This window comes from Otolemur garnettii, unplaced genomic scaffold (assembly GCF_000181295.1).
Source record: "Otolemur garnettii isolate 467f Iridium unplaced genomic scaffold, OtoGar3 scaffold00050, whole genome shotgun sequence".
NCBI lineage: Eukaryota > Metazoa > Chordata > Mammalia > Primates > Galagidae > Otolemur > Otolemur garnettii.
In genome coordinates, this window is record NW_003852445.1 from 10,558,156 (window position 1) to 10,571,955 (window position 13,800).

General features: G+C 38.8%; 1 protein-coding gene across 1 annotated transcript in view; it reads left to right on the plus strand.

Moving 5' to 3' along the window:
• The window catches only part of WDR76 (WD repeat domain 76), a 59,767-nt gene that overhangs the window by 43,609 nt on the left and 2,358 nt on the right, over positions 1 to 13,800 (plus strand). Inside the window, exons 9-12 of the mRNA XM_003791779.2 lie at positions 1,306 to 1,464; positions 8,039 to 8,256; positions 9,057 to 9,209; positions 10,825 to 10,878. Of these exons, the coding sequence (XP_003791827.1) occupies positions 1,306 to 1,464; positions 8,039 to 8,256; positions 9,057 to 9,209; positions 10,825 to 10,878 (584 nt within the window). The remainder of the gene's footprint in view (positions 1 to 1,305; positions 1,465 to 8,038; positions 8,257 to 9,056; positions 9,210 to 10,824; positions 10,879 to 13,800) is intronic.

Sequence of the window (13,800 nt, forward strand, 5' to 3'; positions counted from 1 at the left end):
CCTGCCACAACACCTGGCTATTTTGTTGTAGTTTGGCCAGGGCTGGGTTCGAACCCGCCACCCTCAGTATATGGGGCCAGTGCCCTACCTACTGAGCCACAGGCACCGCCCACAGTTTTGTGGGCAGTTTGGCCAGGGCTGGATTTGAACACACCACCCTCATCATATGGGGCCAGCACCCTACCCAGTGAGCCATAGGCACCGCCCTACTTGCTCTTTTCAAGTAAAGTATTCAATAGTGATGGATATGGTTAGGCTATTTGGGATTGGTTTGCATTTCTATGGTGTATTTAGAAGGTAGAATACTTTTAAAACTATTATTTTATGCCATGACCTTTTGAGAATGATATGTTAATGTTAATATAGATGCCTACTTAAGGAAGCAAAGTGATAATGGTATTGATACTGGATTTTTTTGAAACAGAGTCTCACTATGTCACCCTTGGTATAGTGCCATGCTGTCAAAGCTCACAGCAGCCTCAAACTCTTGGGCTTAGCGATTCTCTTGTCTCAGCTACCCGAGTAGCTGGGTCTACAGGTGCCCGCCACAATGCCCAGCTATGTTTTGGTTGTAGTTGTCATTGTTGTTTTAGCAGGCCAGGGCCTGCTTCAAATTGGCCAGCCACAGTGTACATGGCTAGTGCCCTAGCTGCTGAGGTACAGGCGCCAAGCCATGTTTTAGAAAGTAATATGCCATGTGTGAAATAAAGAGCACAGTTGGCTCACACCACAATCCTAGCTCTCTGGGAGGCTGAAGTGAGAGGATCCTTTGAGCTCAGGAGTTTGAGACCAGCCTAAACAAGAACGAGACCCGTGTCTCTACTAAAATTAGAAAAATTTAGCTGCCTGTACATGGTAGCACTCTTGCTACTTGGGAGGCTGAGGCAAGAGGATCTCTTGAGCCCTAGAGTTTGAGGTTGATGTGAGCTAGGCTGACACCATGACACTCTAGCCTGGGTGACAGTGAGACACTGTCTCCAAGAAAAAAAGAGTAGATTTCACATTTCCATGATCTGAAGTCATATTGAGCAGTGGTTTATGAACTAGTTTGCTGTTATAAAAAGCTGTACATTGTTAGAAGTTAATGTGACTTTGTATTGTTGGACTGAAAATTAGAAAAAAGGTATGTTAGTGACAGTATAAAGTTTCTAGTTGTGATTTTCTGAATGGGAGAGTGGGTTTAATTATATAGACTAAGAAAAGACAATGCAATTCCGATGTAAATAATTTAGTGACATAATAAAACAAATGTTATTCGTTTTCATTAGTTTTTTGTCTCTGTCCCCACCCCCAACTCTTTTTCAGACCCAGCAACCTAAAGAAGATGCAGTTTATGTTTTTCAGCCCCATAGTCAGCCAGTGAGCTGTCTTTACTTCTCACCTGCCAATCCAGCCCACCTATTGTCACTGAGCTATGATGGCACATTACGCTGTGGGGATTTTTCCAGGGGCATTTTTGAAGAGGTAAATATTAATGTGTTTACATTCCAAACTCAGATGATAATCTGGATTCTTTATGAAATGTCACATGAATGATTATTATACCAGTCCAGTGATATAGCATAGGGACTTTTTTTAATAATTATTTTTTATTAAATCATAACTTTGTGTATTGAGGCATTGGGGTTCAAGGTATTGCTTCAGTATACAATGTGAAATATTTACATTGAACCAAGTAACACATCCATCACAATTATACTCATTTCTTAATAGTTTTTGAAATGTACCATTGCATCATGCACATTAGGTGGGGTCCCCTGAATACCTTCTTTTCTCCCAAATACCCTCTTCCCACCCCTCTCTCCTCTTCCCTTCTACTTTATGGACTATAGTTATGTTTTGCCATTTGTATGATTGTGGAGGTGGTTATATATTGATTTCGTATAGTAGTGAGTACATTGGATACTTTTTTTTTTCCATTCTTGGGATACTTTACTTAGAATATGTTCCATCTCCATCCAGGTAAACATAAAAGATCTGAAGTCTCCATCTTTTTTATGGCTGCATAGTATTTTATGGTGTACATATACCATAATTTGTTAATCCATTCATGGGTTAGTGGGCACTTGGGCTGTTTCCATGTCTTGGCTATTATAAACATTCTGGTGCAGATGTCTTTGTTGTAAAATAATTTTTGATTGTCTGGGTATATACCTAGTAGAGGAATTGCAGGATCAAATGGTAGGTCTACTTTTAGTTCCTTGAGTGTTCTCCAAACTTCTTTCCAAAAAGGCTGTATTAGCTTGCATTCCCACCAGCAGTGTAGAAATGTTCCCTTCTCTCTGCATCCATGCCATCATCTGTAGTTTTGGGATTTTGTGATGTGAGCTAATCTTACTGGAGTTAGATGATATCTCAAAGTGGTTTTGATTTGCATTTCTCTTCTGATTAAGGATGATGAGCATTTTTTCATATGTTTGTAGGCCATGTGCCTGTCTTCATCAGAGAAGTTTCTGTTCAAGTCTCTTGCCCACATAGAAATGGGGTTATTCCCAGGAGTTGGAGGTTGCTGTGAGCTGTGATGCCATGGCACTCTACCCAGGAGGACAGCTTGAGGCTTCAATCTCAAAAAAAAAAAAAAAAAGGGTTATTTATTCTTATTGATTAGTTTGAGTTCCCTGTAGATTCTAGTTCTCAGACCTTTGTCAGAAGCATAACCTGCAAAAATCTTCTCCCATTCTGAAGGTTGTCTGTTTGCTTTACTTACTGTGCTCTTGGCTGTGCAAAAGCTTTTTAGTTTGATCAGATCCCAGTAATGTATTTTTTGTGTTGCTTCAATTGCTCCTCCTCATAAAATATTCTCCCAGGCCAATTTCTTCAAGTGTTTTCCCTGCACTCTCTTCTAGTATTTTTATAGCTTCATGTCTTAAGTTTAAATCTTTTATCCAGAGAGAATCAATTTTTGTTAATGGTGAAAGGTGGGGGTCCAGTTTCAGACTTATTAGAATTTTTTTTTTTGGCTGGGGCTGGGTTTGAACCCGCCACCTCCGGCATATGGGGCTGGCACCCTACTCCTTTGAGCAACAGGTGCTGCCCCCAGTTTCAGTCTTCTACAGGTCGCCAGCCAGTTCACCCAGCACCATTTGTTAAATAGGGAGTCTCCCCCACTGAATATTTTTGATAGGCTTGTCGAAGATCAAATGATGATAAGTAGCTGGATTCATCTCTTGGTTTTCTATTCTGTTCCATAAATCTACCGCTCTGTTTTAGTGCCAGTACCATGCTGTTGCATAGGGACTTTTAGAACTATATTGCTATCTAAGTTCAAATCCCAGACCATTTTTAAATAGTTGTGTGACCTTGAGTAGTTACTTACTTAACCTCTTTGTGCCTCACTTTCCTTCGTTGTGAAATGAGATAGTAATGTTAGACAGTTAGCTAGATATGAGGGTGGATGATGGATATGGTTAGGCCTTTTGGGATTGGTTTGGGTCAGGCTGACCTAGGTTGTTATGAGAATGAGGCTGATAAAGATCTTGTAGGTAGGTTGTTTTCAAGACCTTGCAGGTGGGTTGTTTTGAGAACACAGTTAATTGAGACCCTTGGAGGTGTCTGAGGAAGAGCTGATACTCCTCAAAATTGTATATAAAACACCAAGCTGCACTTTCCTCAGGGCCTGCAGTCACTAGGACGGGGTCTGGTTGCTGTGCAAGTTGTTAATAAACCTTTGTCTTGCTAAAACTTTACTTGCTCTTTTCAATTATTCTGACTGCCTTGAGCCACCATGCAGCTCTAACAGTAACAGTATCTATTTTATAGGATTGTCATGAGGATTACATGAGTTAATCCAGATAAAATACTTAGTGCCTGATACATAGTAAATGTTTGCTCTTATTAATTTTTCTTTTTGCAAAAACTTAAAATAACACATACTTCTATTTTTAGGCTTAAAACTTATACATCTTTATTCAGAAAAAAAATTGGAATATTATACTTTTTTTCATCTTTCCTGACCTTTGCAGATTTGAATTTTGTAGGGATGTGTCTTATGCATAACAAAAAAGACAATAGAGCAATTCATTACATAATGGTACTATATTATGTTTACCTAAAACTTTTGGTTTGTAGGCTACACAAAAGGCTACACAATTTGGTTTTCTGTTGTCTTCTAGCTAACTTTTTTTTTTTTCTTTTTGCAGTTTTTGGCCTGGGCTGGGTTTGAACCCACCATGTCAGGCATATGGGGCCCGTGCCCTACTCCTCTGAGCCACAGGCGCTGCCCCATCTTCTAGCTAACATTTATTATGTTTTATATGTCATATGTATCTCATGGTAAAGAAGTTAGCTTAGCTGTTTTTCTCTGGTGAAGTTAGAATGAACAACTGCCATTGTACATCATCATAATTGCACAATGGCAAGAAAGGAACACCCAGAGGAAGGACCTTAGGCTAAGTTTATTTGCATTTTTTTTGAGACAGAATCTTACTCTGTTGCCCTTGCTAGAGCACTATGGCGTCATAGCTCACAGCAACCTCAAACTCTTGGGCTTAAGTAATCTTCTTGCCTCAGCCTCCTAAGTAGCTGAGACTACAGTTGTCTGCCACAACTCCGGGCTATTTTTTTTTAAGAGACAGGGTGTTGCTCTTGCTCAGGCTGGTCTTGAACTCTTGAGCTCAAGTGATCCACCTGCCTTGGCCTTCCACAATGCTAGGATTATAGGTGTTGAGGCTACATGCCTGGCTAGCCAAGTTTATTTGTAACCATCTTTTGAGGTTAAGGTCTTTCCTGGTCTAACCCATGCAAATCTGATTAAGTGTAAGTTTGTTTAAGAATAGTTGAAAGATCTTGGGGACTTATGTTCCTGACCAACCCATTCTATCTACCACTCTGTGGTCACTCTACCTAGATCACCAGACCATCTCTGTTGGCCAGGCTAAAGTGCTGTAGTGTCAGCCTAGCCCCCAGCTATCTTAAACTCTTGGGTTCAAATGATCTTCATATCTCAGCCTGCTGAGTAGCCAGGGTTATAGGTGCCTGCCACAACACTTGGAATTTTTTCTGTTTTTAGTAGAGCCGGGCATCTTGCTCTTGGCTCAGGCTGGTTTAAAACTCCTGAGCTGAAGGGATCCTCCTTCCTCTGTCTCCCAGAATGATAGGATTACAGGCATGAGCTACCACATCTGACCCTATGAGATTTTTCTTTTTTCTTTAGAAAAATGGTTCTCTTGGGTGGCGCCTGTGGCTCAGTGAGTAGGGCCCTGGCCCCATATTCCAAGGGTGGTGTGTTTGAACCCCGCCCTGGCCAAACTGCAACAAAAAAAATAGCCAGGCATTGTGGTCAGTTCCTGTAGTCCCAGCTACTTGGGATGCTGAGGCAAGAGAATCGCCTAAGCCCAAGAGTTGGAAGTTGCTGTGAGCTGTGATGTCAAACGGCACTTTACTGAGGGTGACAAAGTGAGACTCTGTCTATAAAAAAATAAAGAAAAGAAAAAAGGTTCTCGCTCTGTCATCTAGGCTGGAGTGTAGTGGTGCAGTCATAGCTTACTACAACCTCCTAGTCTCCCAAAATGCTAATATTATAGGTGTAAACACAATGCCCAGCTTCCTTGGAGATGTTGTCATCAGTTTGATTTCTGGTGGGGAAGGCCAGAGCCTTCCAAAGATCTGAGGAATCCTCATTATATTGGATACTCCAGCTTGTGTTTGGGTCTACTACTTAAATATCTATTCTATACTACTGAATGTTTACAACAAACATATTGTTTAAGATGAGCTTTCAGATTTGCTTAACTATATCAGATTAGCTCAGCAATAGAATTCTTATGAATTGAAATTTTTTTTTTGAGACAGGGTTTCTCTATATTGCCCAAGCTGGTCTATTGAGTTGTGAGTGTTCTTTACCTATTTTGTTTAAAGTCAAGTTTATTAAAGTATAAATTACATTAAAATTTATCTTTTTAGGTAAAAATTCTAATTCTATGAGTTTTGGTTAATTGTTTACACCTGTGTAACCACCATCAATCAAGACAAAATCTCTGTCTTCCCCCCAGATGACCTTTGTACTCATTCTTCTCTCCCTGGCAACCATTGATGAGGTTACCGTCCCTATAATTTTGCCTTTTCCAGAAAGTCAAACAAATGGAATTATATGATATGTAGCTTTTTGTTTGGCTTCTTTCATCTAGCACAATGCTTTTAAAATTCATTCATGTTGTTAGAGTAATTTGTTCCTGATACTACTGATTGAACAGTTACCATGTGCTAGGCATTATCCTAAGTGTGTTTTATATTTATATTATTAATGTTATCTCATTTAATAGACAGGTTTATTGGGTTGCTGAAGGATGTAGAAGTCAGAACTAGAGTGCTCTCGGGTTTGTCTGACTTCAAAGCCCTTGCTCTTAATCATTTTAATACAGTGACTGAATACTTTGTTTCATTTGTATGGATTGGGCTTTTGGGGGTGTGGGGAGATTGTGATGCCTTTAGTATATTCATTTATTAATCTTAGTTCATAATAATACTTACTAAAACAAAATCAGCAGTAATTCATGATTCCTCAGTGTGAATTGAAGGCTAGCCATGGTGGCTCATGCCTGTAATCCTAGCCTTCTGGGAGGCCAAGGCAGGTGGATTGCTTGAGCTTAGGAGTTCAAGACCAGCTTGAGCAAGAGTGAGACCCAATCTCTACTAAAAATAGAAAAAAAAAAAACCAACCCTAGTTGGGCACTGTGACTAGTAGCTTCTAGTCCCAGCTACTAGGGAGGCTGAGGCAGCAGGATCATGTGAGCCCGAGTTTGAGGTTGCTAAAAGCTATGACTCCACAGCAATCTACTGAGGGCAACAGAGTGAGACTCTGTCTCAAAAACCCAAAAAAAACAAAAGAATAAGAATTGTGGTCATTCTTTCTTACTTTTTTATTTTCCTCTCTTTTTTTCTCTTTCTCTTACTTTTGATAGAAATATTTATATTTTGTTCTTTATGTGTATGAGTCCTAAACCCAAAGCTATAGTACTAAGGATTGTGCATAATGAAGAAATTATAACAGCATGCTTGTGATAAGATATTTATAGTAAATAGAGTATGAAAGTAAATTTACCCTCTTCCATTCCCTTTCTCCAGAAGTAACCTTGTTGTCCATCTTAAGTATGCTTTAACAAAGTGCACATATACTTACAAGACTGTAAGGATTTTTTTTCTCTCCTTTACACTGATGGAGTCATACTACATACATTGCCTTTTGCAATGTGTTTTTTTCAGTAAAAAGTATATCTTGGACAGTTAGTAATACAAAACTACCTCATTCTTTTCAGGCATTGCCTGATATTTCAAAGTAGAGATGTATCATTTATTTAATCAGCTGTCTGTTGGTAGATATTTAGATCACTTCTTTTTGCTCTTATAATAAGCATTCTTGCAGCAGACATCATTGTATATCTTAGTGAAATTATTGGGTCAAAGTGTATAAGCAGTAAATATTTTGACAGATGTAGACTAATTGTCAAAAATTTTTATTTACTTTTCTACCAGGAGTAGATGAGCATTCAGCCATGTATTTTAGACCTGGTTGGCATAGTTATTAATACTTATATAATTTCAATTTTGTCAAATTTAGTTCAGTTTATCTCCTGGTAAATTTCATAAGGTAGATCTGGAATTGAGGTTTGGGTTGAAGAGATTTGGCATGTAGCCCTGACATGGGTAGATGGCCATTTGATGGTAGACAAGTCTGACATCTGATCAGTGCCTTTGTTTCTGTTTAAAAAAATTTTTACAGGTAGATAGAAGGAATAAATTCTAATGTTTGATAGATGAGTATCATGATTATAGTTAACAATATATTGTATATTTCACACTGGTTTGTAGAGAGGACCTAAAATGTTCCCAACACATAGAAAGGATAAGTTCTTGAGGTAATAGATATCCTAAATGCCCTAATTTTGTTTCCATTTTGTCCTATGCTTCTTATGGGGGTGATGGGAGGATAAATGAGGTTATTTGGCTAAAGTGTTTTGTGACCCTTTTACCAAAGAATTTATGTATAGATTTTCATTAAAAGTAGAATGTTATATGAGCTGATTGTTACTGATATTCTTAGGTGTATAGAAATGAAAGAAGTGCCTTTTCCTCCTTTGACTTCTTGACGGAAGATGCTTCTACTTTAATAGTAGCACATTGGGATGGAAATATGTCATTGGTGGATAGACGGACACCTGGAACTTCTTATGAGAAACTTATTGATTCTTCTTTGACAAAAATAAGAACTATTCATGTACACCCAGTGCATAGACAATTTTTTGTTACTGCAGGATTGAGGTATGTTCTTTATAAAATTTTATGACTTATGCCTTTTAATGTCATGAATACTTGGTTTAGTTTGGTTGTCAAAGACACTTTCTAATTTTCCTTTCTATTCTGATCAGGGTTTTCCTGAGTGACTTTTTTTTTTTTTAATGAGAAATTCCCTTGGATTTAATAAACAGTCAAGATACTGAAAGAAATACACATTTTTGTTTACTTTGGCATTCTATGCATTTATCTTTACTTTTGTGAGAAGAAAATACTTTCTTCAAATTTTAAGAAAAATAAATATATGACTTGTCTGTGTAAACCTTTTTCTTGGATTGGAAAACTATCTAGAAACTTGTCTCCCTATCCCTGGTTACATACATCTTCTATAGGAAGATATAGAAGATCTTATAGTAAGATATCTTACAAGATTTTCTTTTTTTTTAATGTAGAGACAAGAGTCTCACTTTATTGCCCTTGGTAGAGTGCTGTGGCATCACAGGTCACAGCAACCTCCAACTCCTGGGCTTAGGCAGTTCTCTTGCCTCAGCCTCCCGAGTAGCTGGGACTACAGGTGCCTGCCACAATGCCTGCTATTTTTTAGTTGCAGTTTGGCCGAGGCTGGGTTTGAACCTGCCACTCTCAGTATACGGGGCTGGTGGCCTACCCACTGAGCCACGCGCCGCCCGGATTTTTCTAATAGTTAAGTTTTTTCTATACCAGTATTTGTTTTACATGTTCTTCAGTGTATAACTTATGTTCAGTTCTATTCTAGAGGCTTATTATATCTATTATGGCAACATTGATAATTATTCCTCCTATTTCAGGGATATTCATATTTATGATGCAAGGCGCTTGAATTCCAGGGGAAGCCAGCCTGTGATTTTTTTGACTGAACATACAAAGAGCATTGCTTCAGCCTATTTTTCACCTCATACTGGTAACAGAATCTTGACCACATCTGCTGATTGTAAGCTGAGGTAAATTGAGAAGGCAAATATATTTTTAAGGAATCTAAATAGTCTGTAGCTTCTTTGTCAGTAAGCCAAAATGTTTGTTTATAGCTGTTTCCTTTTTAATCCTGAGTGTTACTGTTTTGTGGCTGAATCTAGGGTCCCAAAGACTAGTGACTTGTACTTGATGGCTTTTTAGCAGTTTTTTGGATCCTGGGAAATTTCCTTGAGAATGGCAAAGAAGGAATAAAGCTACCCTGGGAAGTTGATGGTCAGCTTTCCTTTTCATCACCAAAGAATCCAGAAACTAGGCTAGGTGGTATCTTGGAAAGAATTTTAGTGTACTTTGGAGATTGTGGGCTGCCCTACAAGTACCATGTGCTGAGTGGAAATTACAGAGACCCTGACCATGAGCAGGCAAAACCCAGCAAAAATTAGGTTTTGGATTTCCATGTAAACTATTAGATATAGTTTTATAGTTCTAGGGTTTTAGTTTTGATATATAGCTACTTCCTAAACATGGATTTAAAAATGTAGTGTAAACCAATTGAAGAAAACCCAGAAAATAATGTTAGTAAAGAAAGATGGGGGGAATGTTAGGGTAACCACAAAGGAAAATTATTTTGTTCTGTTTTAGAATCCATGATTTTGCTTAATATTGTAAGCACTTCTCAGTTAATGAGACATTTACCGTAAGTGATTTTGGAATTTGTTAGTCACGTAACAAATATCTTTTGAGTATACTGTGAGCCATGCTCCAGAATGGCACCTAACTTTAGCTTGGACTCACCTATTGGGAAGAGCATGGTCTGCAGTATGTGACATGCCCAATTATTTTCTGTGAAGTCTGTGAGCATTACCAGGTGATGTAGTAAGAAAATTAGTCCAGGAGATGGAATCCTAGTGTCTCCTTTCCACCCATGTAGTTTCCTTTGTTCCATTCCTGTTCATTTACACTGCAAAGTTTTACTCTTGTTACATTAACCATTAGTGTTTGGCTTTCTAGTCATTTATTTAGGCATTAAGCTCTAATGTCAAGAAACCACCTTAGGATCAGTAGGCCCAAGAAGAAGGGGAGGTGGCAGTGATGTGGCTAGGTTCTTTCTTCTGTGGTGCTCAGTGGAGCCTTCTGGACTTCTCTCCAGTTGTCCTAGAACTTTTTTCCTTGGTTGCTGGTTGGTCTTAATCTGGTCAGCACCTGAAAATAACACTGTCAAGCTTTTAACTGATGAGTCTCAGAGGAAAATTGTTCTTGATACATGCATGCCCTCAGAGGTTCTTTGTGCATTTTTAGACTACACTTATGTATGTCCCAAATTATTATGAATCTGAATATAGTTTTAGAGTCCAGATTATCACTTTGAATGTACATTTCAAGTTTGGTGTAATAGTGTTTAAATAAATTATTTCAACACTGAACTATAAGCATTGAATTTTATAATATTCTTGTAACTTTTTTTTTTTATAACTTTTAATATATCAGCTGAGGTTTCTTAGAGCCTGACCCTACATATTTTAAAATTACAATATATTTCATGTCATGAACCAATGAGAAGCTTAGTAAGTACACTGATACTAAAGCAGAAAAATTTTAAGATATAATAAAGAGTGTGCTGCTCTATTCTTAATCTTTATTTTGCAGAATCTTTGACAGCAGCTGTATATCCTCGCAGATTCCACTCCTCACCACCATCAGGTAGGCTTGCCAAATTATGTAGACCTGGGAATACTATGAGCTGTTTGTTGGAGTGCATATATTAGACATTTGATTGTCAAAGAGCTGTAATAGTATTGAATTTGGATTATATCATTTCAGTGTTCCAGTTTGCTAGTTTCTGTCCAGCAGGGTTCTTGCTTCCAGATCCCTGTGTCTATAAAGAGATTCAGTCTCTTTTAGTAGCTATTCTCTGCAGGTGAAAGATTATTTTTGGTTAAGGTTAATGACTTTATTTTGATCTCAATTATTCATGTTACCTTGGTAAAGAAGACTGTAACTACATACTTGCTGGTGAGGCTTTGCTCTGTTTATTTGTGATTTGTGCCTGTTTATTCTGGACTTCAAGGGCTCCCCACCTTTCCACTTTATCTCTTTGATTACTCTCCTTAGTAGTTACTTTGTGTGTGGGTGTGTATGTGTATTACATCAAACTTTACTCAATGCCTTCTCCCTACATATACCTCTTAATCAGTATTTATGAAGTTGGGCACAGGGTATGTGACATATATTGATTGTTCCTTCATGAGTTTTATAATCTGTAAAGACCTTATTTAAATACGTTCCTTTTTCTTTTTTTTGTGATCTGCCCACCTTGGCCTCCAAAGTGTTGGGATTACAGGTATGAGCCACCATGCCCAGCATGAATATGTTCCTTTTTCAGAAGTTTTCTCCTTTACATTTCCTTTTTCAAACTTCATTTGTTCCAGTTTATTAGTTTCCTTTTATTTTTTTTAGGTCTACAATGTTACTTTTTAAATTTTTTTGAGAGAGAACCTCAAAAGCTATTGCCCTAGGTAGAGTGCCATGGCATCACAGCTCACAGCAACCTTTTTTTGAGACAGAGCCTCAGAAGCTCAATAGCCTCAAAGCTATTGCCCTAGTAGAGTGCTGTGGCATCACAGCTCACAGCAACCTCCAACTCCTGGGCTTAAGCGATTCTCTTGCCTCAGCTTCCCAAGTAGCTGGGAGTACAGGCACCTGCCACAACGCCCAGCTATTTTTTATTTTTTTGGTTGTAGTTGTCATTGTTGTTTGGAGGCCCCAGGCCGAACCTGCCAGCTCTGGTGTATGTGGCTGGTACCTTAGCTGCTTGAGCTACAGGTGCCAAGCCTACTTGTTTTTTTAATTGACAAAAATTATGTAGATTTATCATGTATAGCATATTGGTTTGAAATATATGTACATTGTGAAATGGCTAAATTGAGCTAATTAACATATATTACCTCATACACTCATCATCTTTTTGTGATGAGAATACTTAAGATCTGCTCTGTTATTGATCTTTTTTTTTTTTTTTTTTTGAGACAGAGCCTCAAGCTATCCCCGTAGCATCACAGCTGACAGCAACCCCCAGCTCCTGGGCTCAAGCAAATCTCCTGCCTCTGCCTCCCAAGTAGCTGGGACCACAGGCGCCCACCACAACACCTGGCTATTTTTTGGTTGCAGCCATCATTGTTGTTTGGCAGGCCCAGGCTGAATTTGAACCCACCACCTTAGGTGTATGTGGCTGGCGCCTTAGCCACTTGAGCCACAGGCGTCGAGCCCTGTTATTGATCTTTAAGAACACAGTACATTGTTATTAACTGTAGTCACCATGATGTACAATAAATAGATCTTTTGAACTTTGAACTTATTTCTCCTATTTAGCTGACATTTTGTATTCTTTGACCAACATCTCCCCAGCCTTCCCCCTTAATGCCCAGGGCTCCTATTAACAACCCTTCTACTTTCTCTCTATGTGAGTTCAATTATTTTAAATTCCACATCAACACATAGGTGAAGATCATGTGGTATTGTCTTTCTATGCTTGGTTTCTTTTATTTAACATAATGTTCTCCAGGTTCATTGTTGTTATCACAACTGAAAGGATTTCATTTTTTTTTAAGGCTGAATAGTATTTCATTGTGTATATGTACTACATTTTCTTTACCCATTCATCTATCTGTTGATGATCAATTTGGTTGATTCCATATCTAGGTGGTGTTTTTTTTTTTTTTTTTTTGAGAAAGACCCTCAAGCTGTTGCCCTGCATAGAGTGCTGTGTCATCACAGCTCACAGCAACCTTCAACTCCTGGGCTCAAGCGATTCTCCTGCCTCAGCCTCCCAAGTAGCTGGAACTACAGGCGCCTGCTACAATGCCTGGCTATTTTTTGGTTGCAGCCATCATTGTTGTTTGGTGGGCCTGGGCTGGATTTGAACCCGCCACGTTGGGTGTATGTGGTTGGCGACTTAGCCACTTAAGCCACAGGAGCCGAGCCTCCACATCTGGGTTATTGTAAATAATGCTGCAATGAACATGGGAATACATATATCTCATTGATATACTGATTTCATTTCCTTTGGATATATACTCAGAGTTGGGATTGCTGGATCATGTGGTAGTTCTATTTTTAAGTTTTAGAGGAATCACTATACTGTTTTCCATTATGGCTGTACCAGTTTACATTCTCACCAGAGTGTATGAGGGCTTCCTTTTCTCCATATCTTCCCTAATACTTGCCATCTTTTGTCTTTTTTTTTTTTTTTTAGACAGTTTCATTTTGTCATCCTGTGTAGAGTACAGTGGTATCACAGCTCACAGCAACCTCTAACTCCAGGGCCTAAGCAATTATCTTGCCTCAGCCTCCCAGTAGTTGGGACTACAGGCGCCTACCACAACATCGGCTATTTTGTGTTGTTGTTGCGCTATCATTATTGTTTTAGCAGGCCTGGGCTGGGTTCGAACCCACCAGCCTCGGTATACATGGATGGCACCCTACCCACTGAGCTATGGTGCTGCCTGATTTGAGATCTTTCTTTTTGGTGAGGCCAGATTTGAACCCACCACCTCCAGTATATGGGGCCAGCACCCTACTCCTTGGAGCCACAGGCACCGCCTGAGATCTTTTTTTTTTTTTTTT